Here is a 27,560-nt window from a genome sequence, read left to right as displayed (position 1 = left end):
CGGTCAGAGAGTTGTTGGAGAGTCAGCTGCAGTTAATGTTGGAGAGGTGGAAAAATGGAAGGAAGAGGTGCTAACTCCATTACTTCAAACGTATACTTATGATGACATATTCAATATGGACGAAACCGGGTTGTTTTACAAGCTCATGGTTGACAAAACGTTGCACTTTAAAGGGGAGAAGTGTAGTGGAGGGAAGCTGTCAAAAGAAAGACTGACTGTGGCACTTTGTGCTAACATGTCGGGCACCGAGAAGGAAGTTCCTATTGTAATAGGAAAGTTTGGAAAGCCCCGCTGTTTCAAAAATGTTACTAACCTTCCATGTCAGTATTACCACAACAAGAAGGCTTGGATGGTGAGTGACATCTTTCAAGCATGGGTAAGAGATTTTGATCGGAGGATGACCAGAAAAAACAGAAAAGTGCTTCTCATCATTGACAACTGTCCATCACACCCAACTATGAATAGGCTTATGTCAATCAGGCTTTTATTCACACCACCCAATACCACAAGTGTGCTGCAACCTATGGACCAAGGAATTATTCGAAATTTCAAATCTTACTATCGTCAGCAAGTTTTGCAATTTACCGTTGATTACATTGACACTCATGGAAAGAAGCCAGATGCATCTATTAATGTTTTACAAGCTATACGCTGGGTGCACAAAGCATGGCACTGTGTCACGAAAGAAACCATAGCTCGCTGTTTTCACCACGGGCTTGGTCATACCAACCTTGATCAAACAGATGTGACTTCAACTGTTGATGATAACGAAGAAGGTGACACTGTGAGAAATCTAAATCTGCTACTACATACCATAGATCCTACATCAAATGTGACAGCAAGTAGGTAATCTTGAAATAGCCTATGCTGTTAAATTATCATGAATTCGACCCAATAAAGGGCTACATTTATGACCGTCAATAGTGCCTAACAAATGTTTTAAACGTAGTGTTACTTTCCCTTAAAATAGAGTTTTGTTTTGCAGATGAGCTTTTAGCGGTTGATGCAGACATCACTGTTGCTGAGCATTTGAGTGATGCGGAAATTGTGCAGTCTGTGACATCTTGGGGTACTCTGGATGATTCTGATGGAGAAGATGAGGCTGAGATTGTTGAACCTAATCCACCTACCATGGCTGATGCAAACAACGCTTTAGATGTCCTCAGACGTTTTATAGATACGAGAGAGGTCAAGGACTATAATAACTGCTTAAAAGCTATATCTACACTCAGTTACACTGTTGATTTTTCTCAACAAAACATCTTTTCACAGACTACACTCAATAAGTTTTTTAAATGAAACAACTGATCAGATGTAAAGCATGCGTTTTTGCATTGGTCGTAAATGTGTACTCGTGTGAAGTTTTAAAAATTATCTGAAAATTTAAATATTTTTCTATCAGCTGAGATTTGCTTGTAGTTTTAGGTGATGTGACTGCCAGGATGTTTTAAAATTAAAATTGGCAAAATTGATCTCTGTTAAAACACTCAGAGGAAAATGATGGGTCTTTTTTCTGAGTGTTTTAACGGCGATCAAGTTTTGCCAATTTTAATCTGAAAACGTCATGGCTGTACATCACCTAAAACAACAAACAAATCTCAAGTGATAGAAAAATATTTATACTTCCTGATAAATACTTTTGAAACTTTACATGAGAGGCCCTATAACTTGCAACAAGCAATCTATGATTTCGCTTTATACATATTTTGTATATGTACATTTATCTTCTGTTAAATACATGCACTTGTGACAGTGCTCTGATAACTTGAACGCTCTGATAACTCAAACACTTTTGCTCGGTCCCGTGAAGTTTGAGTTATCCATGTTTGACTGTATTTTTATTTTGCTATAATATTCAGACAACTTTGGATTATGGGAAAAAATTAATCTTCTTCTTCGTTAATAAGTATTGGTATTGGGTTTTACATATTTCAAAGCATTATTTTTAGTATCAGCACTTTTTTGTTATTTGTGTTTTTTTGTCTTTTTGTAATGAACTCGCAAGTCACAGCTTTTTTCACACTTGATAGTAGCACATGATTCAAGTATCTTTCTTCCTCAAATTAGATTAGTGAGTTTAAATTGCTAGCTGTATGCCTACTCTTAACTGTAACAATGTTACATTATTATATCCAAATATACCCAATTATAAGAGTTATTAAACTAGCTTGCAATCAAAAGGAATACCAGTAATTTGTTTTGTGAAGTCTTTGCTTCAATCGTCTCAGTTCATCTAGGTAATGGTATGAATTTGAAATAAATCTTGTGTACATTTTTAAAACTGCCTGCACTCGCATCTTCCCACTACTATGACAAAGCAGTGACCTTTTTTAACCATTTAAACGGTATTTTTTATGCATTTACAAAAACACGTAAGTAGGGCTGTTGCTAAAATAATAATTGTGGATGCATGTAGGAAATTTAATAGATATGTTTAAAATCTGTAACATTTTTGGTTTTGCTAGCAACCAGCAGTTAACTACCTTGGTGGATATGCATGATTACCGACCTTCCTTTTCACAATCTATACTCATCCTCATCATGCTCTCAGTAGTTAAATACCGTTTACACCTGACGTTTACACCTGACACCATTGCAAATGCTTTGACTTAGCTGCATTCGAAAATGTTTCCAGCATGCAGCTGGATGTCTTGCAAGAGAGTTTGTGTAAGGGATCAATAAGTTGATGCCTACTTTCCATAAAACCCATTGTCATTTGAGAAATCTGGCATCATAGAACTGCTGTGGTGTATTCATAAGCCAAGGGCCATTGCATTAAAGATATACTGAAATAGTACACACATTCAAAACTTTGAGATATAAACACTAGCCAGTTCAACAGTAAAGCCTGTTGACAACATTCTTTAGTAGCAGTGAGTTGAGGAAAGCAGCGGCTGTCATTGTAACAGGCAGCTACAGTAGTAGTATGTCAGAGAAGGGTTCAGACCTTTCCTGCCTTCCATCAGCTGGTGTCTGCTGAAAATAACCTGGTGTGGCAAATCATCGCCTAAAAGCATTCAACGACAAATAGTTTCTTGATTTCTATAGATGGACAATTGTCTTCCATTCTGAGGTACTTGTATTAAGGCTGAAAGGGATCTTGCTGTATACCAGTGCTTTTGCATATGTAATCGCAGAACTCACACAGTGAATAACCATAATATTCACATTAGGTTTTATCTGATGCCAATAGCTCAGCATGGTTGGCCTTTCATTTTATACTAATATCTGAAAATTACATCAGCTCACCTGGCATAAACGATTAGTGCCTTTTTGCTGCCCTTCCTCTTATTATTACCACATAGTGCATGGCATTAAGTAGATGACTGAGTCCATACACTCCTGCTCCTGCTCTCACACAATTTACATCCATACCACGAACTGGGAAGCGGCTTTAGTTTGGTACGGGTTAGACCTAGAAACACATCACATTATGCCTAATAACTAGGGAAAGCCTTAACTTTTCAAGCACTTAGACTTGGTTTATTTCTATGAATGCTCTGCATTAGCCTAACCCTTGTTCAAATCAATCCAGCTCGATTTCAGCGTTTGAACTATTCTGCCTTTTGATTTTGCAATATTAGTTTCATCTTGGATAACTACTATGTAGGCTGGAGACATACCGTTTAAATATATTAGCAAGGAGGCCACCCAAGTGAGAAAAGCTGTTCTTTTCAATGACCGCATTGCCATTTTTTATTCAGGATCACAATTGAAAGACCAGGTTTCTGATAGCTGAAAGAAATGGGGAAAATCATCGCTAGGGCATTTCAATAGAAACAAACTAAGCTGTATCGATCCGTCATGTCTAATTTTTTGGTAGAAGTTATTACATACCGTTTACCCTGCTCATGTAAAATTTAATATTGGCCTGTGTCATGCAAGCTTGGCCTAATTAGCATTCCTTGCAACCACATTCCTTGCAGCCATGGTAACTGTTGCAGGCAGCTGCCATTCGGCTACAAAAGGAGATGAAGCATTATCTTAGCTGTGTCAAGGGTGAGTAGATCAATGTCTGTCCTTTCTACGATTATCTGTAGTCTTTCATCGCCCTGCATGAATAGGTTTTATCGTCTTTAACATCCTTAAATAGGTGCACTCACGATGCATAAGCATGTCTAGCCCTTCCACTGCCAGCCATGTACAAATTTAGCTTTCAGCCTAATGCCAGCCATTTTACTGAAAATTGCCCATTTTACTGCATGATATGTATACAATTTTTTTCAATTTCAAACCCTATCTAGAACATTTTTGTTCCATATTTTATGTCGCCAACATGTTAACAAACAGAGCTATGCAAAAAATTCAATGTATCTACATTATGTGCATTGCTAAAGCTATGTGAAGCTACGATCGCTACGAAGCTATAATAATCCTCTACATTGTTCCCTACTTTTACAAAACTATTGCTTTTACCACCATCAGAGTCAGTGCTGTCACTTGCATTATCTGAGTATATATTTAATTCTGAATCGGCTATAATATCATCAACAAAAGCTGTTATGTTTCCAACACGGGAGGTGCTTGCGGTAGCCATATTACAACTAAAAAGTTTGATCATCAGAAAAAAATGTTCGTTTTGACTTGGAATTTCCTGATCAAAGATTATAATTTTTTGCGAATATAGGTTACTCTTTTATAAAAATATTTGGACAACACTTTCAATGCCTTAGAAATACTAATGATGTTGGTTATATTTGCACGAATCATTAATATTCAGTTTATACGCTACCACAGTAACTTTTGCAAAAATGCGTCCATGACGGTCGATCATAGATTTCGCATAAACATAAAAAATCTACATCAGTAGGTTTTTTATGCGAAATCTACTTATATAGATTTCGAATAACATTGAAAGGGTTAAGGCTTTATTTGCTTTGGGTGTCACATCAACACTCACGAACATTTGCTGTTGGGAAGTTGTGCTCACATTAGTTTGGATGGTCTTTTTTGAATTTCTAGTTTTACATTATCTCAACAATATTCATTTATTTCTGTCGACAGACAGGCTGTGCGGTGCTGTCAGGACTCACGTTGATCAAGAGGGTAAAAAAGTTTGATCATGTGACAATTGTATGCAGTTTTCCATGTTTACATACACATTCTGCCAGTTTTCTATGAGGGCTCCTTGTGAACAGCATCCGGTATGAGCTAGTCTTAACATGCTGAAATCTGTCAAGCTGAAGGCATTTAAAGATATTTTGCCAAATTTTGTGAACCCGGGAGGTCTAAACCTCGACATACGGCCAAGTTTTAAACCTCGATATACCCCTGAGTTCCAAACATATTGACTGACGGTAAATCCACATTCTTCAGTTTTTTCCAAAATGAGAGGCAGCTTTTGCTGCATGAACATGTACAGTTATAGATCACCATAGGTTAAGCACGGAGACTAAATCATGCCATAAAGCATCTTCTCACCACTTAATACTATCACACTTACCTGTGATTGCTAGCTCTGGTATTACTCTCTCCTCCTCTCCTCTCTACAGTAGCTTTAAAGTGTACTGGAATATAGCCACTAATTTTTTAAAATTTGTGCATTTTATGTGTCCATTTATTACACAATGTAGTCCTTTGCATATTGCTTATACGAGGGGGGGGGGGTTATAATCAATTGTATTCTTTAAAATACCTCCTAGCTTTGCTCTTCTGTTTAACTTGTAGTAAGCTGACTGTACACTAGCTGACACTACTACTAGCCAAATGTTATGTCAACCGATTTGCAATGTAAATTTTCAGCTTTCACTGAAAGTATGTCATCGCTTCATTCTAATCACAAGTGCATGTGGCTCTAAGTGATAATTTCCATACAATTCTTAAATGAATTACATAAAGCTTACGTCATTGTTCTTTAACAAATGTAGCCGTTTTTAAAATAACGGTTTTTGCTATTTGCCAAGTCCTAAAGATTTCTCTTAACATTTGCTGACATATTTAAACTAGGATACTTGTAAGCTATTAATGCATTTGTAGAGATGTCCGTATCAAACCCATTGAAAACTTTCTAATGCCATTGTCAGATTTTTTCTGTTAAAATACAAAAATACTTTTATACGTCATAATAAAAGTTACATTTTGGTAAATTTGCGTTTTGGCATTTTGTGTTTACTTAAATAAGAAAAATCGCTAATAGCAACTTGACAAAGATAAATAGCGATGGTTACTTTTAATTACATTGCTTATCAACCCAATCAATCACTATCACAAAGTTAAAAGGACTTCCTTTAGCGTTTACCATGTTGTCAGCACTCTGCTTCAAATAAAATCTTGTTGCGATTTAGGAATACATATAACGACATTGTTTGCTAGTGTTCACAAAACATATATATGTATATATTACAGTTGTTTGTAATGACGGAGGAATGGTAATCTTCATTGCATGTTCTACATACATAATATTCCAAAGTACTACTACTACCACCAAATTCGTTTTATAAAGTCAACCAGATTTTTGTTGCTGGTCATAATCATTTAGAATTTCAACACGGGCTTACTGCATTTTAATTGATTATTTGGTAAAGTTCTGATCAACTGATAATCATATATTGCTCTCAGTGATTGGCCAATTCAGGTGTTAGCAAAATGTGCTCCACTATCAATTGGTGTAGACGCAGTTGAACTGCGGCTTACTAGGCTAGGTCAAGGTTTTTGTTACCCAAAGATATAAAGCTGTGAAGCCAGACTGTTCCGATGTTATTGCTCTTCTCTGCACATGAATTTATCACTGAGTCTCTTCGTAGTGAGGAATAGTGAGGAATACAGAGCTTAAATACATTGATGATATGATAATAAAATCACGGCATGGTTATAGTTTGTGCTTTTTGTTTTGACTTATGATGGTTGTATATCAATTGCGCTTCATTTTGTAATAGTACTCCATGGCAAGTCAAAGGTTTGCCGCCTTCAAGCTTTTAGGACTCAGTTTTTGGCTGCTGCTTTGATTGTGTGTGGGATGTTACGCCTCCTTATTAGTTGGCTGTTATTAAGTCTCTAGAAGATATAATATTGTACTAAATGTTCCTGTTAAGTGTCGTATCGGCCAGGACTAGGATGTAGCCTAAATCGATGTCTTCATCGCTCCATGTATGACACGTATTAGTCGTCTATAAGTTCTACTGTATAAGTGCCAACGTAGGAGTGCTCTTGTAAGGAGTGGTATAGCTGCATGTCTCATCATTTCTTATCATCTATCATCCGTTTGATCAGAAGCTTCCCGCCATTAGATTAATATGCCGATTAGAGCGCTGGCCACCGAGTATCAACTCCTTTACTACTTGTTTACCCTACTACCCTTTGTTGTAGCCATGACTGTGGCTGCCAAAGGCCTTTTCGCTGTCATGAAGGAAACATACGAGGAGGACTGGTATGATCCCCATTCCTTCAACTCATCTCTCAATGTGAGCCTTCTTCCTTCTTCGGTCTCATTTCTTCTTCGGTCTCATTTATGCCTTATTACAGTTTGTTTGTTGTTACATTTTGTGAGCATAATTTGAGCACCGCTCTGATTCACGTGAGTGGGTTTGGCAGGATGTGTAGGTAGCAATATGTCTTCCGGTCACAGTTGAGCGTGTTGACACAGATTTAACACGGCTAGTAGCTAGTAGTAAAAGACTAAAGATTTGATCTTACTGTGTATTATGTTGCCTATTGTGCCTACTGCTCTCCTCTCAGTGAAATTTGTATTGAGAGGGAGTCTTTAGACATGCGCTCGTTTGTCAAAGCCGCTCCACTTACCTTCCCTTCGTACTGGAAGGCTCATACCTGTATACAGGTGTAGTACTATACATGTATACAGGTATAGTACTATACATGTATACAGGTATAGTACTATACATGTATACAGGTATAGTACTATTACTATACATGTATACAGGTATAGTACTAAACCTGTATACAGGTATAGTCTATAATACATGTATACATGTATAGTACTAATAATACATGTATACATGTATACATGTATAGTACTATACCTGTATACATGTATAGTACTATTATACCTGTATACATGTATAGTACTATACATGTATACAGGTATAATAGTACTATACATGTATACAGGTATAGTACTATACATGTATACATGTATAGTACTATACATGTATACAGGTATAATAGTACTATACATGTATACAGGTATAGTACTATACATGTATACAGGTATAGTACTATACATGTATACATGTATAGTATTATACCTGTATACATGTATAGTACTATTATACCTGTATACATGTATAGTACTATACATGTATACAGGTATAATAGTACTATACATGTATACAGGTATAGTACTATACATGTATACATGTATAGTACTATACCTGTATACATGTATAGTACTATTATACCTGTATACATGTATAGTACTATACATGTATACATGTATAGTACTATACGTGTATACATGTATAGTACTATACATGTATACATGTATAGTACTACACCTGTATACAGGTATAGTACTATACATGCATACATGTATAGTACTATACATGTATACATGTATACAGGTATAATAGTACTATACATGTATACAGGTAACTATCTCTTTTCAGTCCCTTGAGCTGCTGCACGTCAGCTATGAGGCTGAGCTTGCTGAGAGGGTCAGCGCTGACATCAATGACTATACTGACCAGTTTCCAATATATAAGGTACTTCATACTCCTAGCTTTCTTCCTCTTTTTAATTACACGTGTTTTACTGATGTATTCTCTGCCTCACCCACCACCTCTCACCCACCACCTCTCACCCACCACATCTCACCCACCACGTCTCACCCACCACATCTCACCCACCACGTCTCACCCACCACATCTCACCCACCACCTCTTGTGCTCATGTAGAGATTAACTCTGATTTGTTTGCCCACACACCCAATCAACTGCAGTTTTCAGCAGCCTGAGTCTCTCCGCTATCATCTACTTTGCATGCCCTTGTATCTTTTGCATTGCGCTTCATGTCTTGCTGCTTTTGCTTAGCGACTAGGTTTTTCAATTTTTTTAGGACAAAATGAACAAACGAAACAGAAAACGACTAGATTATGACAATGCCAAGCACTCTTATGATGCCCTTTACACAGCCAAGAAAGCTGACAGTGTTAAAATATCCAAGGTGAGTACAAATGATAATTATGCTTGCAGCGCTTGAGGGCGGCTACCTAATCTTTCACTTAGACTATTATTATAGCTAAGTGAACACATTGAGAGTGAATAGGTTTCTTCATTCTTATAGGTCATCTGATATAGGCCATCCAATATAGGTCATCCAATATAGGCTCTATTCTCATTATTTTATTAGCTAGCTCTTACTGTGATGTAGAGCAGCTCTTAACCTCTGTACATGCTATTAGATTCTATGTATTGCATTGTGTCAGCCTCTGTTCTGTGTATTGCATTAGTCTCTGTGTATTGAATTAGTCTATATGTATTGCATTAGTCTCTGTGTATTGAATTAGTCTCTATGTATCGCATTAGTTTCTGTGTATTGCATTAGTCTCTGTATATTGAATTAGTCTCTATGTATTGCATTAGTCTCTGTGTATTGCATTAGTCTTTGTGTATTGCATTAGTCTATGTGTATTGTATTAGTCTCTATGTATTGCATTAGTCTCTATGTATTGCATTAGTATTTATGTATTGCATTAGTCTCTGTGTATTGTATTAGTCTCTATGTATTGTATTGCTCTCTGTCCATTGCATTAGTCTTTGTGTATTGCATTAGTCTCTATGTATTGCATTGGTCTCTATGTATTGCATTAGTCTCTATGTATTGCATTAGTCTCTATGTATTGCATTAGTCTCTATGTATTGCATTAGTCTCTATGTATTGCATTAGTCTCTATGTATTGCATTAGTCTCTATGTATTGCATTAGTCTCTGTGTATTGTATTAGTCTCTATGTATTGTATTAGTCTCTGTGTATTGTATTACTCTCTGTCTATTGCATTAGTCGCAATACTACACAATTGCAGGCTCACGAGACATTGCTGGATACCAAAAGCCTATTTGAAGAGATAAATAATGAACTGCATAGGGAACTGCCAAAGTTTCATGACTATAGAGTAGAATTTCTTTCTACTAACTTCCTCAGGCTATGTAATGCTGAGTCAACCTTTCACACAAACGTTGGCAAGGTATGTCTGAGTATGTCTATCTGTGTCTACATGTATGTATGATTATGTATGTGTAGTGTGTATGAACGTGCATAATACACGAAACAGTCAGGTGTGTATGAGACAGAAGCTGCACCATGGGTGGCTAAAATCATACCAATGGAAAATACTTGTCTATTTAAAGGTTGACTTGCAACAAAATTCACATTACAATTATTTGGTATCAAAAGATTCACCATGTCTTACTCTGTTGTGTTGTAGGTGCAAAATATGTGGGAATGTGATTACAAGCTCCTAAAAGCTCAAAAACGAACAGTTAATCGCCGCCATCACAAAACCGCCGTAGATTAGAATCTCTTTCCAAGTAATTGTAGTTGGGACGTAGTTGTACAAGATGGTTTCTGTTTACACTTTTATGCAACCACATTCGTCGAAATATTTTCACAAATATAGTACTTCACGAATTTAATAAAGCCATGTCTATTGTTCTTACGCGTCTATTTTATCGTCATTGTATTGCTGTCACTTTTAGCACTGATATCTTATAACTTACCGTAAAAATTCGTTTAATTTTTTAACCTTAGCTCGAAGGAGTACGTATCATTGTCTGATAATCATGACGAGTCTGTTGGTCACCTGTGATAATCGAAAATCGCTGCAGAAAATATTTGCGAAGTATTGGGTCACATGATCAGATTACGACTAGACGATTAGACCGAGTCGAAACAAAACTGTAATGTATATGTATATTTGATACGGGGTCTTCGGTAAAACCCGAAATGTTTGTCATAAACTAGTGCTACGAGAAGTTTTATATTGAGCCTTTTATTGGCCTTTCAATTCACGTGAGAACATCACGTGACAAAACAATAACCAAATGTAAAGACAACGTCAGAGAAATAAATTGATTCCGATCTACAGCGGCTTTTTGTTTTTGAGCTTTTAAGAGCTTGTAATCACATTTCCACATATTTTGCACCTACAACACAGCAGAGTAAGACATGGTGAATCTTTTGATACCAAATAACTGTAATGTGAATTTTGTTGCAAGTCAACCTTTAAGGTGTCCCTTAGACCACACCCTCAGTTCTGAGACCATACCCTGATATCTCAGACCACGTCATCACCCCTTAGGGCTTAGACCATACTCTCATCCCTCTGACCACACCCTCACTTCTGATACCATACCCCAGTCCTTAGCTCACGCCCTTATCCCTTAGATCTTGCCCTCACCTCTCAGTCCACACCCTCACCTCGGAGACCATACCCTGATATTTTATACCACACCATCACTAGTATTTGTCAAACAGATGTCTGTGATGATCATGTATATGATCACTTTATGGCTAATACTCTCAGCTGCCTGGTAACTTTAGAGGCAAGAAGCAATTTTCTATGGATTGCTTTATTCTTTATTGGAAATATTCAGTGTAGATTTCAAAATATGATATCGTTAGGTTTTTGGATTTCAGTACATATAAGAATCGATACACTGGCCACCATCCCAACAGTGATGCTTAGTATATCAAAAGCTACGGTTGGTTTTATCGACGCAACTTGGCGGACATTCCCAAGTACAATTACCTTGTAATTGTATTCATCCATGACTGTTGACTTCTCAACTCAGCAGGCACAGTAGTGACAATACCGACAATCTGTCTAGTGTGTATGCCCTAAAATGTTTTGAGACATGTGTTCTCTACTCTATAGGTGGCCAAAGTGTCTTGCCTTCTATATTCTCTCTACTACTGTTTCTTGTCTGGCCTCTCTGAGTTTACCAAGTGCAGTTAATATCAAGAGATTGACAGGCAACTCTTCTCTTTGTTCTGGTGGATCAATTATTATAACAATCATGATTTATGGCCTCCTCACTTGCCTATGCGACTTTACAACGTTTCAAGCCTATGATGCTAAATGTGGTTACTATGAATATGTGATGAACTAATTATTTACAGTACAAACTCACAACAACCATGACTCACTGATGTTATCTCAGGACACTTGTGTATTGCATCAGTCTCTGTATTAGACTCTGTGTATTGCATGACATTAGTTTATTGCATAGTGCATTGCATTATGCGTAGTACCATGGTGTTTGTTTAGGCTTCATTAGCCGAGAATCTTTTTGCTTTTACGCTCTTTGATTTTTCAATTTGTTTTCCGTAGTCTGTCCTATGAGTCTAGGTGCTACTGTCTGCAACTTGTCTTGGGGTGTTAGTAGTGGGAATAACAGGCTACAACCTGCCCTCGAATAGAAATAGCAATAATGAGACTAAAATATCAAATGAAATAATCTTATGGTTTAAATGTGAAAATGGATGGTCGAATTGACCTAAAATAAAAACTACAAGAATATCGCAGTATAACCTTTGTAAGGTAAAGTGGTATGAATAACACAGGACAACTAGGGGTAGAGTAGAGATATAGAGAATAACACAGTACAGCTAGGGGTAGAGTAGAGATATAGAGAATAACACAGTACAGCTAAGTGTAGAGTAGAGATATACAGCACAGATATACGGTACAGCCTTTGTGCTATAGAAAAAGTTTCATGCATAGGTAGGCTCACCATAGAAGTATTGAGCTAGTTGTAACTTGTAACTTAGCCTATGTAAACATTAAATGAAGATAAATGATTTCATATTTTTGTAGTTATGTTTACTGCTTTTGCCATTTTACATTTAATTAGCATGTTCAGCCAAAAGTGCTGATCTTTGCAAAAATGGGGTTTTTCACAAGTGTTTTTGTGTTAGAGTATATTTTTGGGACTGATCAGTTCTGGTGAGTGCAGGCAAGTCTTGAGAACCACATTGAATCTGCTCATTGAACTGTCACCCTCCACAACTTGTGTTTGCCCGTACTGTTATCAGTTGATCAGTTAAGGTCAGTTGAGGTCAGTTAGGGTCAGTTGAATAAAAACAACCTTTGCTTTTGGGATTGCTCCACAGCGATAGTTGAAGACTACAGTAGACTACATAGAAGGAAGTGTTATCTGCAGCTGCGCAAATGTGTAAACAGTAGCTGCGCAAATGTGTAAACAGCAGCTTTGTTAATCTTTAACTCCTAAACAACCAATTCTTTCCACGTATGACTTAAATTATCTTTTGCTTGGTATTGTACCTTTATAGTTTGAACGTATAGTTTGAAAGTATAGCGTGAACATATATTCACTGAACTGTCTCTGAACTGTCACTGAACTGCCTCACAATTTCGTTTCATTAAAGCTTACTTGACGTGCTGTTTACATGATATGCTGTTCGCATGATGTGCTGTTTACATGATGTGCTGTTTACATGATGTGCTGTTCACATGATGTGTTGCATACACGATGTGTGACATACATGATGTGCTGTTTACATGATGTGCTATTCGCATTATGTGCTGTTCACATGATGTGCTGTTTACATGATGTGCTCTTTACACGATGTGCTCTTTACACGATGTGTTGCATACATGATGTGCTGTTTACATGATGTGCTGTTTACATGATGTGCTGTTTACACGATGTGCTGTTTACATGATGCGTTGTTTACACGATGTGCTGTTTACATGATGTGTTGCATACATTATGTGTTGCATACATTATGTGCTGCATACATGATGTGCTGATTTGTAGACTCACTTCAACACACCAATGCCTACTGTTTTCATTATTTTTATACACAATTAGACAGTCATTTTTTTTCAATGATTTTTGCACCAAAGAAAAGTGCATGTCAGCCTTTTGTTTGAAGTCAGCATGCTGCTGATAATCTTTCTAAAATGAGCAGTTAATTCAATTATAATTAGCATACACTTTATGTTAATTACAATGTTGCTCTTTGTTGAAAAAACCTGCCTTGAATAATACCCGCCGCTTGCGGATGGTTTTGCTAATAGGTTTGAATTAAAGTGAGATTGCTCATTAAACACCTATTTAATACTTAAACAACTTACTGACATAGTTTTCACTGCTGTATTGACAACGAAACACTAAAGATTCATTTCTAAGTTTGAAGGCAAATTTGATTATATAATACTATGACAACAAGGTTTTGATTATATAATACTATGACAACAAGGTTTTGATTATATAATACTATGACAACAAGGTTTTGATTATACAATATTATGACAACAAGGTTTTGATTATATAATACTATGACAACAAGGTTTTGATTATATAATACTATGACAAGGTTTTGATTATATAATACTATGACAACAAGGTTTTGATTATACAATACTATGACAACAAGGTTTTGATTATATAATACTATGACAACAAGGTTTTGATTATATAATACTATGACAACAAGGTTTTGCAACATTAAAGAAACCTGCAGTCTTATCATTAATCCTTGAAAAAACAGCATTCAAAAGAGAGAACAATCAGCAATCTAACAAGAAACATTTAAGAGATGAACAATGATCTCTAAAAGCTTATCATTAGTAGAAGTATATATATATATATATATATATATGTTGGAAAGTCTATGACCAACATAGTGGTTAATAGTACCGCAAGTGTTAAAAATGATGATTTTCAGGTAAACTAGGTAAGTTTTTTTACAATTTTTAATATGAAGAGGATTTTTAATGTACACAATTACTACACTGACAGCAAGAAGACAGTCATTCAATAGTGATCTACTTTTTTACTTGTGCTGGCTTTTTAAATCACCAGGTCCTTTGACTCGGTATCTGTTTGATTTACTTGTAGATTTATGTTGAATATTATTGCATGACATTGTAAGCTTCGGAATGTCTTTGGTCACTATTTTATCAATGAGTTTGTGTTACATATTCAATGATCCAGTCTAATAATACTTTTAATTTTATATTAATATTAGCTGAATGCCCGGCGTTGCACGGGTAATAAAAAACATTTACCTTGTAAATGATGGTGTTTATTTATGTGTGTGTCCGGCCTATGCATATTAGAAAGCTCGAGGCATAGCTAAAACAGATTGTTGGAAAGCATTTCTTACATCGGCTACATATTGGCTCAAGAATTAAAACAGCTTATAAACAGTAGCGGGTAATTTAGTTGTCATTGTCTAAGTTTCTTTACTCAATGAACTTTGAGTAACTTAACTTGAGTAACTTGAGCTAGTAACTTGAGCTGATGCATAATTCAAATATTTGAAAGCTCGAAGCATAGCTAAAACAGATTGGTGAAAGCATTTCTTACATCGGCTACACATTGGCTCAAGATTTAAAACAGCTTATAAACAGTAGCGGGTAATTTAGTTGTCATTGGTTAAGTCTCTTTACTCAATGAACTTGAGTAAAGAAGTTAACTTGAGCTAGTAACTTGAGCTAGTAACTTGAGCTAGTAACTTGAGCTAGTAACTTGAGCTAGTAACTTGAGCTAGTAACTTGAGCTGATGCATAATTCAAATATTTGAAAGCTCGAAGCATAGCTAAAACAGATTGGTGAAAGCATTTCTTACATCGTCTACACATTGGCTCAAGATTTAAAACAGCTTATAAACAGTAGCGGGTAATGTAGTTGTCATTGGTTAAGTCTCTTTACCTAATAAATTTAAATAGCTTGAATTAATCTAAATCTTTACTGTAATAAGAACCCATATTACAGTGCATGATAATGGCAACTACATTATCTGTCACGGTTTATAAGATGTTTTTATCACCCGTGCAATGCCAGGCATTCACCTAGTTATTCCATAGTATCGCACGTAGGCCGTGTGGTGCTCAGTTCAATGCCAGTGTAAAGGGATTTTTTCATTTCTAACACTTCATTGCTATAACTCGACATACAGACGAAAGACCTAAAGACGACAAACGCTTAGATCTATAAATATAAGTGTTTGTTGTCTGTTTTTCCGTTGTCGGTGTGTATGTTTTTTATGGACATTGTTGACCATAGGTGATAACAGCCTTACACATGCAAGCCTTACCAGAGGTAAACTAGTTGCAATATTAATAATTATTTGGTGTCTTACTGTAGAAGTTGCAAATGCAATTTTTCAAATTTAGAAAATATCGATCGCTAATACTGATTGCCTTGATATCACTGCATATTCACTACTCAGGTACATGATGACTTGGCTAAGGTGCTTGAGACTCTCGCCAAGTCACACTCAGAAGAGATGGACAAGCTGAGCAGGTCGCCTCAAAACTTGAATACAAGTATTGCATCTCAAGGGGGAGGAGAAGGGTTAGACTTGTCCTCTCTTTCTGCGGGTAACTTTTACTACTATAATAAATTTTAGCTAGGCCAAAGCTAAAAATGGTCTGCAGTAAAATTTCAGGGCGCTTGTTATTTGTGTGTAGAAGTCCGCTGTTCGGTGTGCTGTATGTTGGTACAGATAAAAAGATTTAATATTAGCATAATTTTTGCTGCTGATCAGACTGTAATCAATGTTTAATAGAAATATTTTCAATGTCTCTTACTTAGTTTTATCGATTGATTAGTTATTTATTGCTTGCAATGTATTGTATGTTTGTCTTTCTTTCGTTTATAGCAGATGTTCGGTCTCCAACAAATGCAAATGGTCACAGAGGCGATGGGTACACGCATACCCCCAGCAAAGACCGTCCCCAGGTAACTACTGCAGCCTTCACTATCTAATATCATGCCTGCAGAATTAGTCAACGCAGATCCCTAGAAGCTTTGATGTGCTTGGCATGGTTGTTGTATGGCAAGGACTTATGCTATTGTAGCATGTACAGTATTCTTGCTCTCTCTCTCTCTTGTATGAACACACAATAAATGCTGCTTTTACTGATTACAGCATTGGAATATTTATAGGGACAATAGCACACATCCGTCACTGTGCTTCTTTCTCCTTTTTCAACATGGACCCAAAGGTGAATTTGTTACCACTGCGCTGTGGAATGAGGGCCAGCACAGTCCTTCATAAACAGTATCGGCATTATACTAGGCGTTCTCTCAAGAACTTCATCTAAAGCTGTCTATCTGCCTGTTCATTCTCATGCCCAGTATCACCAGAGTTTATTCCAACCTTTTACCTTAATATCTTTATCTCCAGTTGTCTTATGCATACGCTGGCCTATCATGTCCCTATGTTAGCTGTTACCTCTTCCGCTTGTCTCATCATACATCACTGGTGTATCTATTCATTCCATGACTTGCAGAAAGTAAGTGCAGGGGAAGCTGAGCACCATGTTAGGGCTCCTCCCCCAGCCAGGCCGTCAACTACTCCTCAATCTCCCGCTAGCTCCAATGCAGGCAATCCTTTCGCCACACACGAAGATGAAGAATTAAAAGAAAAGGATAACTTGGTACGAAAAGATGCTTCGGAGCGGACGGATCACACGGAGCGAGAAAACAGCTTGGAGATGGATGAGTCAAGTCGACAAGTCGTCTCCGAAGAAAAAGATGATTCGGAAAACAAAGATGACTCGAGGCTAAAGGATGATGCAGAGCAGAGAGATGACTCGGGACAAAAAGACCCCTCAGAATGCAAAGACATCTCAGAACAAGGAGAAAATTTGGCAGAACTGAAAAATTCTGTTGGTACAAATTCCAATGGTTCCGGAAATCCTTTTGAAGATGACAGCGGAGAGGAGATGCCTGATGAGATAGTGTTGCCGGTGGAGCCAGCTGGTGCAGTGGAGCTAGCTGCTGCAGGAGAAGAAGAGTGCATGGTACGTCAAGGGTGACTTCACCAGATGCTTCGGGACTTTTAGACTTGGTTTGAGTTTTCCTGTAATGCTGCTAACGGCTCTAACACCGCTCTAACACCGCATTACCCGTTTACGCTCAGCACTCCTATGTCGATATGCACTCTTATGCATGCTTTAGTCTTCGTCCATGAATGCGTCTCATCTTGTGTGTTTCAACTCACCATTTCATGCCTCTACGTATGCTTGCTACTGCTCACTCTTAGTTCAAATCTTGTGAACCTAATATAGAAGTTGTCTGATCATGACAATCAACTCGACATTGCCCAAAAGTTCACAAACATAGCAGCTGTTTGTTGTTGTTGTTATGTGTTGAAATTCATGCTGTAACTTTCACATTCATAATCACCATTCAATCATTCATTTTTGAAATGCGCAAATATTTTTGACAGCTTCATGTAAGCAAAATGTTTATTTACCTGAAAACAAATGTATTGTTGGTTAGAAAGTTTCCATCGCTTTTTTGGTCGCGTAATATTATATATGGCTTTCCTTTTTGGTTTTGGTCTAATTTTCCTAGATGAGCTGAATGAGAGGCCTTTGGTAAAAGCCAGCTAATTCAGTTATTGACCATTCTATATGTTGATTGCCAGCCAAGCATGTATAATTTCATTTCAATGTGCAGTATGGCTTACTAATACGTAATACTGTTGTTTATTTTTGAACACTTTTAAATTGATAAAAATAGCTTAATTACCCTATGATAAAAAATTTCTAAAGTCTGTGACTCATAACTAGGGAAGTGTTATGACTTTTAAGGAAAAATCCTGCTTGACAACGTTTTCATTTCTAATTTTAATTGCTTGCCGTGACCAAGATGAGAACCATTTGTCGGTCATTTGCGTCCGTTTTGCATATCCATTTGCGTCCGTTACGTATCATTGGTACATTAGCAACATAGACATGTTGCATCCGTTATGTATCATGTGTACACTAGCAACATAGACATGCTGCATCCGTTATGTATCATGTGTACACTAGCAACATAGACATGCTGCATCCGTTATGTATCATGTGTACACTAGCAACATAGACATGCTGCGTCCGTTACATATCATTTGTACATGGATATATCTAACCACGCTGAGTGCGTAATGAATGTGGGACATGGCTGACATAAACATGCAGCTCCTTCTGTTTTGTTCACATGACTTGAACTAGACTGACATTGTGGCTTTTGCTCATATATGCTTTAGAATGCTAAGCACGACCTTTTCCGCTTCTTCCTCCTATTAAGCTTTTTATCTGACTAAAAGAGGTTAATGCTAGAGTTCAGAACTGCCTTTTCATCCTTGAAGGGTGAGGCAGGCTTGTATCTACTCTTCTTATTACTATCCAAGTTTGTCTGTAGACTAGTGAGACTAGTGAGGCGGCGACTAGTCCCACTCATCTTTTCTGTGTGCCACAGGTTAGAGCCGCTTCATCTGTTCGCCCAGAGAGTGATAGTAAACCATCTACAAGTAGCCTCTCTTCCTCCAATGTCTTATATCAGGTCAGTTCACATGCTAAAGCTTATGCCATACAGAGTTACACACTACTCCTCATATGTATGCAGTCTGCTCAAGTCTTGACTACAAACACAGGAATTGTTCAATTAACCGCTAGAAAGGCTTATACCTGTTGAATGGAATGGATAGTCAGCAGCACCTGTACGTGCTGTCAAGCTATCAACAGGCCAGGGGGAGGTCTATTTTCATCCTCAGTAGCAACATCAAACAGTTATTACTTATAACAGACAATTACAAGTTAGTTACTCTTGTTTGCTGTTTAGAGTTGCCTTGCCTCACTTTACTTATTGGTATTAACATCGTTCAAGGCCTGTTTAGAACACTGCTCAGCGACCATGTTCCTACAGTTTTACATAGCTGACCACATACGTGTATACATCTTATGTAACTTGCATCTCGGTTAGTTCTTTTATTGTCACTCTTGTGTGGACAGTCAGCGGCTGCCTTTTTAAAAGTTCTGAATCATTGCATTGCTCGCTACGGGACAGATTAATAGCATCAGATATTAGCCATAATAAATAGAAAATTACTATATTTTCAGAAACATTAGCCATGCCCATAGTTTTAATATAATACAGGTATGATTACATCGAATGTTTTTGGTATGTAGCTTCAACATCTGCTGGTTTGTGACTTGTACTGCTTTTCTATATTAGTCACTGACTGCTACCCTTGCAAGTATAAAAGCATAGTAATGCTGGTTAAATAAATGTTAGTTCCTTCAATAGCACCTGCACACTCTATTAGTACATGAAACTTAATGTCATAGATATTGTGATTGTGCTAGCATAATCACAATATGTGATTGCGCTATGTGATTATGCTATCACACAGACACACACACAAGTGTGTGTGCGGGTGGTGTGTGTGTGTGTGCGCGTGCGGGCGTGCTTGGGTGTGTGAGCATAATCACATAGCGCATGTGATTGTGCTATCACATGCGCTATGACACACACTAGCTCCTGCATGTACAATTAATCTTGTACAAGGAGGTTCAGATGTGATAGCTTGCTTAACTCCCCCCCCCCCCTTTTGTGATTTGTAACGATTGACAAACATACACCAACCCTTCAAATTGCTCTCTCTGTAGTTGATTTGTCAACTGAAATGGTGAATTTGAGTTTGGATTACTCGGGATTGCTAGTTAATGGCAGTTAATTTACATTTTCTTGTCTTTCTGTCTATTTTATTTGATGTCCTGTTCAAAAACCTCCCAAAACCATGTGTAAGGGATTCATATGGTAGCTCTGCCAATCTTCACTAGGCAAAAGAACTTTCTACAGCGCATTTGCACTAAGTGATCTTGGTGTAATATTTATATATATTTCTATATTTGTATAGTTGGTATGTACTTGGCACATTGTCGAGAGCAATGTGCAAACATAAATATGAATAAGCATGTTATGTTTATCTTTTTTCCATTTCCAGTGCAATAGATGCAATTCTTCTGGGAATTTTGTTGCATGAAAATAATAGTTTTTTTATGAATTTGATGCAATTTTCATTCATTGTAACGCCCAACTTGTGCGAATTTAATCCTGCTGTTTTTTGCACTTGTAGCCATTTTAGAGATGTTTGTTTTTGGTAGGTGATTGCTACTCACCCATACGAAGCAGAAGATAGCGATGAATTATCTTTTGACGCAGGAGATAAAGTTAACGTTGTAGAATTTGATGGAGAAGATGAGCAAGATGATGGCTGGCTTATGGGTATTAATGTTAACACATTAGCCAAGGGAGTTTTTCCTGCCAACTTTACACAAAAAATAGAGAAGGGCACTTAATGGAACTGTTCTTTATGCAGTTGTTCCTCCTATTTGTAGACTGTTGCTGCGATGCACGCTTCTTGCAAGCTTCTCTCCGTTTTTTGTTCTATTATAAACTAAGGTTACATGTTAAAAACAAGTCATAAAAATCTCCTCATTCTGTGTGAGCTGAGACACCTTGGTCATATTATAGAGATGCGTTTTACCTTTACTAGCTGGTATTTCTCTGCTTCTTTACTAGCTTATATTTCTCTGCTCTATTCTCTAATGCACCTGCATGCGTATGCAATACTAAAACAACAACCTATGATCTGCTTAGGACAACTTGTTTACTGCTGACTACTACTTTTAGCGAGCTGCCACTGCAATCTATCAGTAGGGTGCTAACAGTTTGGCAGTGTAGCTACTATCTTTTTTATCCTCAAAGACATAATGAATGTTACTTTTGACTCTAGCTTTATTTTTGTCTCCAATTTTCTGGTGTACATTTTAGTGTACTCACACTCGTAAGCTCATTTGAAAGCTTTTGGTTTAGAAACTAATACTCACTGGTTTGTCTCTATATGGTCATTCTGTGCTAAATGATTTAATAAATACATCAGTGGTCACTATGCTATTTGCTTTCAAGTTTATTTGTAAAGCACTAACGAATTTGACGTGTAGACTATAAGCGTAATTATAAATAAACATACAAAAATTTCAACTACAATGTATTAAGCCAAGCATTAGATATTGTTTTAATGCAATAGCTACCCTCAAACAGGCACTGCATACACGTGTCATATATACAAGTTCATATTAGTTGACTGATATCACTTCGACGGCTGGACCATCAACAGGCTCGGTTACACGTTTTCGCATGTGTTCAGACATGCCAGGAAGTCTTGAGAAGTAATTTCTTGCCAATGCATGTTTCCTATGGATCTTATGAATCAGTTCTTTGCCATAACCCTGAAATAGCCAGACCATAAGCAATCCGGGATGTTTAGCATTAAGACAGTTAGAAACGAAGCTATAACAGTTGTGTTGCCTGCAACTGTTATATGACATTTGATAGATGTTTTCTCAGTAGCCAATCAGAACACGTATGCAGCAAGTAAAACCAAACTTTATTGAAATGGATATTATCTATAAGTTACAGCCTACCTCTGTCAGGGTCTCAAGCTTCTCATGAGCAGATGATTCCTCTTTTGTAATGAGCACACAATTCCAAGGTGACCACTCTTTGTGCTTATCCCATCTGACGAGTATGAGATCATAAAGATCATCCCACGCGCTCACAATGCTCTGGCTGTTCCATATCTTTTCAACCAGGTATCTTAAATCATTCTCCTGCAAGGCATATTCAACAATGTAAGAATAAAATGAGTATACATGGTGCTCTCTAGTTTAGCTCTCATTCCAGCCAAGCCTTCAACTTCAGCAAAAGGCTCGATTAAAGTTTTTATATAACTGACTGAGTTTTGTCAAAATTTCAAAGCAACAGATTTGTGCAAAAGCATTAAGTGCTGCCAATAAAAGCTACTTCACAAAGCTAAACTAACTGAGTGGATATTACCTCAACAACATCACCAGTAAATATGAAAGCAATTCATCTGAATAAAAGGTTTTGTTGCAGTATTACAAACTATCTTTCAAAATTATTTATACTTAGAAAGGCATCTCACACTAAGGAGGGCCAAATGTTCTTCACTATATTCGCTGAGGAAATAAAGAAAACATCAATTATTCTAGTGTTTAACTTGAAGGCTACCTGCAGCAAGAACGCAACCTTGGAGTCATCTCCATATGATTCTTCAAGACGCCGCAGATCACGGAGCATGAGCCTGTAGTGGCTATAGTCTTGTCTTGTGCGAGCATCATTGTCAAGATGCCTGCACTTTCTGCAGCGTCCAACAGTGCGGGAATTCGTTGACAACTGGAACTCGACTGATGAGAGATACTGATTACAACTGGCACAATAGTAAATGTTCTGTCGAAGGGTGGAAGGATCTTGGGGAACCTAAAATAATATTTGCATATATTTTATGTGTTTATTGCATAGCCATCTTGAACAGGTCTTCATGAGGTCTTCATGCACACAGCAGAGAGGGTTGTCTTATTGATATGAAGTGTATTACTTTGAGAAGCCGCGCTGCCTCCGGATTGAAGGTTGGAGTTTTAATATACTGAAGAAACAATGTGGATATCCTCTTTCGCAAGCCTTCAAGGTTAGCATCTCTTATTCCTCTCATTAGTAGGTCAGCTTCCCTGTCTATCAGCTCAATGATGTCTTGAGTCAGCTTACAATCATGCTCCTTAAAAAGTTAGACATAATCGGTGGCTTGGGAGCATGACAGATAAAAGAGAGTATTCATGTAAATGTAGTCTATACAGTATAGACTCGCAGACTATAGACTGCACAGGCATGGAATTAGTAATTATATCTCTTGAGAAATGGTTACCTTGACGGTATGTTTGAGAGTGAGGAGCACATCAAGCCGCTCGTCCTGGGTCAAGTACTTCATGCATATGCTGTTGTAGATGTCCCTTAGCTCCTGAGCCCTTATCGTGTATGGAGTGTCCATTTCTGTGTAACAACCATCTGGGCCTCTCCACTTTTTAGGAGCTGCAGCCTATCAGTAAAGAAAAGGTCTCATCGGTAGTAAAAAGAAAGTACCAGTTCTATAAAATGAGTAAATTGCATTGATGAGTTTTTCTGTTCTGCTGTGGCCAAGAGTAAGCTGTGTTTGGAGGACAAACAATAAGCTACCTTATTTAAAAAGGACATCACTATCTTTTCTCGATTCTCAGCATCAGCATCTTTCTTGTGACGACCTATTGAAGCGATGAGTTGAGTTTCCTGGTCCAGCAGCTGACAAAGGGCAGCCTTGCGCTCAGCCCCACTCAGACTGCTGTCTATCTTATCTATCTCTTCTAAACGCCACTCTGTAAAATCAAAAGTTGTGCTATCATTCGATTCAGTTTGGTTTCTATAGTTATCTTGTAGTTATTCATTTGTAAAGCCACTAGTACTGCTAACTAGTATTAACTCACTTTCTAGAGCGGCGTAAAGTAGATCAAAGTCTTCTTTTGTCTTGGGATTCATCCTCCTTTCAAACTCTTTCTTTATTCTGAGTTCTTTTTCTTCTCGTTTCTTTATCTCCTCTTGTTTCTCCCAATCGAGCCTCCTCTGTCTATCTGTTTTTAGCTTAGTCACATACCGCGTAGCGAGCCATCGCCTCCAGTATTTTTGCAGTATGACCACCTAAGCAATATCATGGCATAGAGTACAGTGATTTTAGGAAAAACGGTGGCTCATTCAAATGTGTTATGCTTTGAATGATTGTGGTTATTATACTTGGATGATGCATGTTGCACAGATTACACCTCAAAAGTTTGAGAGCATACCTTTCGTAATATCATCCTGTGATGTTGCTCTGCTGTTGTGTACTTTCCAGGAACCATGAGCTTGTCTGACATGTTAGATACATAAACTCCTATCTTTGTCATCTGCGTTGATGTATCCTCACTGGTTTGTTGGCGAATGTGTTTCATTTGATATGTCTGTGTGTCACGGCAATATCTGTCACAATACAGACACGCTCTCAGCTAGCTTTTCATTATATGCATTGCTAAATAATGTGTTCTGTCATGAGTTCTACACGTGATAGACTGTACATACATTTTAACTCACCTTTCTACATTGCTTGTGGCTCGAACCTTTTGGCCAGTTTGCGCCGAGGCGTGATGAAACTCTACATTAGTTTCTTTGTGTTTATAGCCTCCTAGAAATGGTTTATTTCTTGTAGATCTTTCGACCTCAACCACGATATCCTTGTATATCTTTGGCTCTGTCACCAATACATATATTATTGTTATAAGTGATATATGTCAGTGAAGTTACAAGAATAAACCTGTACTAACACAAAGACTACTGAAAGTGCAATGTTCAAGATATTGATGTGATAATGTTTACTCACCAGTTTCTACTCTGACAGTAATCACATCAGGCATGACATATTTCTGTTTTGGCCTGAATGCTTTGATAGGAGTATTTATTGGATCTGCGGATTGCATCTCTAACTGCACTGTGCCATTCGGACCGACACCCAGCTCAGCCAAAGTCTTTTCATTTTCAACATTGGCTCCTGGATAATCAAATACTTCAGCTACTGCATAGTGTATGTGTACAGTTCATTCACTAAAAAACAGCTATGCATCTATTCACTCACAGACCTATGCTATCCACTAGATGTTGAGTATCAGCCAGCTATCTTTGAAAAGACTCAAAACAGGCAGAGTCAAAGCGAGAAATCATAGTAACTGCAGCAGTAACTTAGTATGGATAGCTCATTTTTTACCCTGAAGAGACAGATTATCAGATCTGGAAGTTAGAACAGGATCATATGCTATGAGAAGACGCGAACCAGCTAAAGATGGATGGAGAGAAGGGAGAGACTGACTGGACGAGCTACGATCTCCGTGAACAGCGTAAGCTATATCTATTTCCGATTCTTCTTCAACAAGTTGAGACTCAGCAGCAGCAAAGATCTGATCATCTGGCAGCAGCGTGGCAGAGTCATATACCCGACTAGCACTAGATATACTTTCATCTCGTTTAAAAACTTGATCCTCTTTGTCAGCCATATTGACTTTATATCTTGAAGTTATTTTCAAAGAATTACCGCAGTTTAGCAACAATAGAGGCTGTTGTTCCATCTATGCCAGAATGTCATTGTTAGATTTTATGTGCCAGTGAATTTAAGCAATTTTAACAGGATTTCTTAATAAACGAAATATAGAAAATGTATTTTGTTTACTGTGTGCATTTATTTGCCACTACATATATTTAATAGAATCAGCTAATGCTTCGCAATATAATGGCATGCTATAACTTAGTTATTAATAAGAGCCTGCATTGGCTTGCAGAAAGTATGATTTGCTTTTTTATGAAAAACATGAAAAGATGATCTCACCTTCATGTAGAAGGAGGATGACTCCCGCTGGTATTTTTAGCTCGAGAGAAAAGTGCTCTTTCAATTCTCCTAGTGTTTGGTTTAGCGCACACTTCATAGTTGCCACTTGCGCAGTAGGCAGAAGGACAAATTTTACTGTAAAACAGCAAATAACAATAAATTAAGCAAAGAATAAGCTGGAAATTATTTGTAACACAAAGTAAATTGATAGCGCCATGCAGGGGTCACCTGTTGCAGATGGAATCTCTTGAGGAATGAGGCTAGTCTCAGCTGGCTCTTCTGTGTTAAGTTGACTTTTTTCGCTTAGCTCTATCTTGGCTTTTGGCTCATTTGGCTTATCTTCTGCGGGAGTAGTTGGCGGAGGAGCATCTTCTACTGGTAAAGTATCCAAATAATTGACAAGCTAATAAATCAACATTTTCTAGTTGTTTTGCATACTAATAGACTAATAGTACACAAAATCTGATGGTTTAACTTGTGAATGTGACAGCAGTTACCTAGCTGTGCATCTTCAGTCTGAGCAGTATCACTTTCCTTTGGTAAAACATCTTTGCTTGTTTCAGCAACAGTTTCATCATCATGTTTGTTTTCTGTTGTAGGTTGTACTTCTGCTGTTGTTTTAGCAGCATCATCATCATTCTCTTTCTCATCAGTTTTTGGTACAGTCTCTTCCGTTGCTACTTCAGCAGTTTCATTTTTTTCTTCAGCAACCTTGGAATCTGCAGTCTTGCAAAGCAGACGAGATGCACCAAAAAATTAGACAAGTTTGCAATAGCATATTAGTATATTTACAGCATGAACTTTCGACATCAACTAGCATAGATAATAAACGACTCTGCTAATTAAAACCATTTTTCATTTTGAACAACCTTCACCAAACATATAGACTCAAAAATCAACACCGCCAAATGGCAACTAGGGATCATCAAGCGTGCTTTGTACTGGGCTCCACAAAGAGCCAAAATACTAGCGTACAAATCACTATGTCTTCCCCACCTAGAGTATGCTGCTGCTGCTTGGGACCCTACAAACAAGCGCGAAGTAAATAATCTAGAGATGGTATAGAATCAAGCTATTCGGTTTATTGCTCAAATTAAAGGAACTAGAGGAGTAAGCAAAGCACGAGCGAAGCTTGACTTGCCAACTCTAGAGATAAGATGACAGCATCAGCGCTTAAGACTTCTGATGAGAATACTCAGCAAAGAAGAAACTCACCCGGCATTAGTCAAATCCTATGACGAGCTAATGAATGTGGAAAGCAACACGATAACCAGAGCTAGATCCAAAGGACAACCCACTTCCTTACAGACAAATAAAAATACATACCACAATAGCTTCTTACCACGGACAGTGCCGGAGCTCAAAGGAACGAGCCAACATATAACAGGTTAACTATACCTGTACTGACACCAAACAAACATTAATATTATATTAACTACTCAGAAAACTGAATTAAAATAAGCAAAACCTAATTTATCATATGAGGCATACCCCTTACACCCCTAGGTGGTCCAGTATGATGTATTCTACGAGGTAACGAGGTAACCTATTTATACCTC

General features: G+C 37.5%; 2 protein-coding genes across 3 annotated transcripts in view; one reads left to right on the top strand and one right to left on the bottom strand.

The window, feature by feature from the left end:
• Window positions 1-21,659, top strand: part of LOC137391733 (myc box-dependent-interacting protein 1-like) — a 30,212-nt gene extending 8,553 nt beyond the window's left edge. Inside the window, exons 3-12 of one of the 2 annotated variants that reach the window (XM_068078265.1) lie at window positions 3,945-3,999; window positions 7,306-7,400; window positions 8,562-8,657; window positions 9,010-9,117; window positions 9,977-10,138; window positions 16,156-16,306; window positions 16,588-16,667; window positions 17,222-17,734; window positions 19,179-19,262; window positions 20,867-21,659. In XM_068078265.1, coding sequence (XP_067934366.1) covers window positions 3,945-3,999; window positions 7,306-7,400; window positions 8,562-8,657; window positions 9,010-9,117; window positions 9,977-10,138; window positions 16,156-16,306; window positions 16,588-16,667; window positions 17,222-17,734; window positions 19,179-19,262; window positions 20,867-21,061 — 1,539 coding nt within the window. In that variant the 3' untranslated portion in view covers window positions 21,062-21,659. The remainder of the gene's footprint in view (window positions 1-3,944; window positions 4,000-7,305; window positions 7,401-8,561; window positions 8,658-9,009; window positions 9,118-9,976; window positions 10,139-16,155; window positions 16,307-16,587; window positions 16,668-17,221; window positions 17,735-19,178; window positions 19,263-20,866) is intronic. The other variant, XM_068078266.1, reaches the window with a different exon arrangement.
• A 47-nt stretch (window positions 21,660-21,706) lies between these two features.
• LOC137390979 (IQ motif and ubiquitin-like domain-containing protein) lies at window positions 21,707-26,377 on the bottom strand (the record flags this gene model as incomplete). Its single annotated transcript, XM_068077293.1, has 12 exons — window positions 21,707-21,994; window positions 22,190-22,375; window positions 22,797-23,045; window positions 23,164-23,340; window positions 23,488-23,658; window positions 23,796-23,971; window positions 24,080-24,290; window positions 24,434-24,608; window positions 24,720-24,876; window positions 25,006-25,173; window positions 26,002-26,136; window positions 26,230-26,377. Coding segments are annotated over 12 exons (2,106 nt in total), but the record flags the coding sequence as incomplete, so codon positions are not given.
• Between the last annotated feature and the right edge of the window lie 1,183 nt (window positions 26,378-27,560).

The sequence above is a fragment of the Watersipora subatra genome, chromosome 3 (assembly GCF_963576615.1).
Source record: "Watersipora subatra chromosome 3, tzWatSuba1.1, whole genome shotgun sequence".
Taxonomy (NCBI): Eukaryota; Metazoa; Bryozoa; class Gymnolaemata; order Cheilostomatida; family Watersiporidae; genus Watersipora; species Watersipora subatra.
Note: the sequence above shows the minus strand (reverse complement) of the source record. Positions and strands in the feature narration are given on the sequence as shown.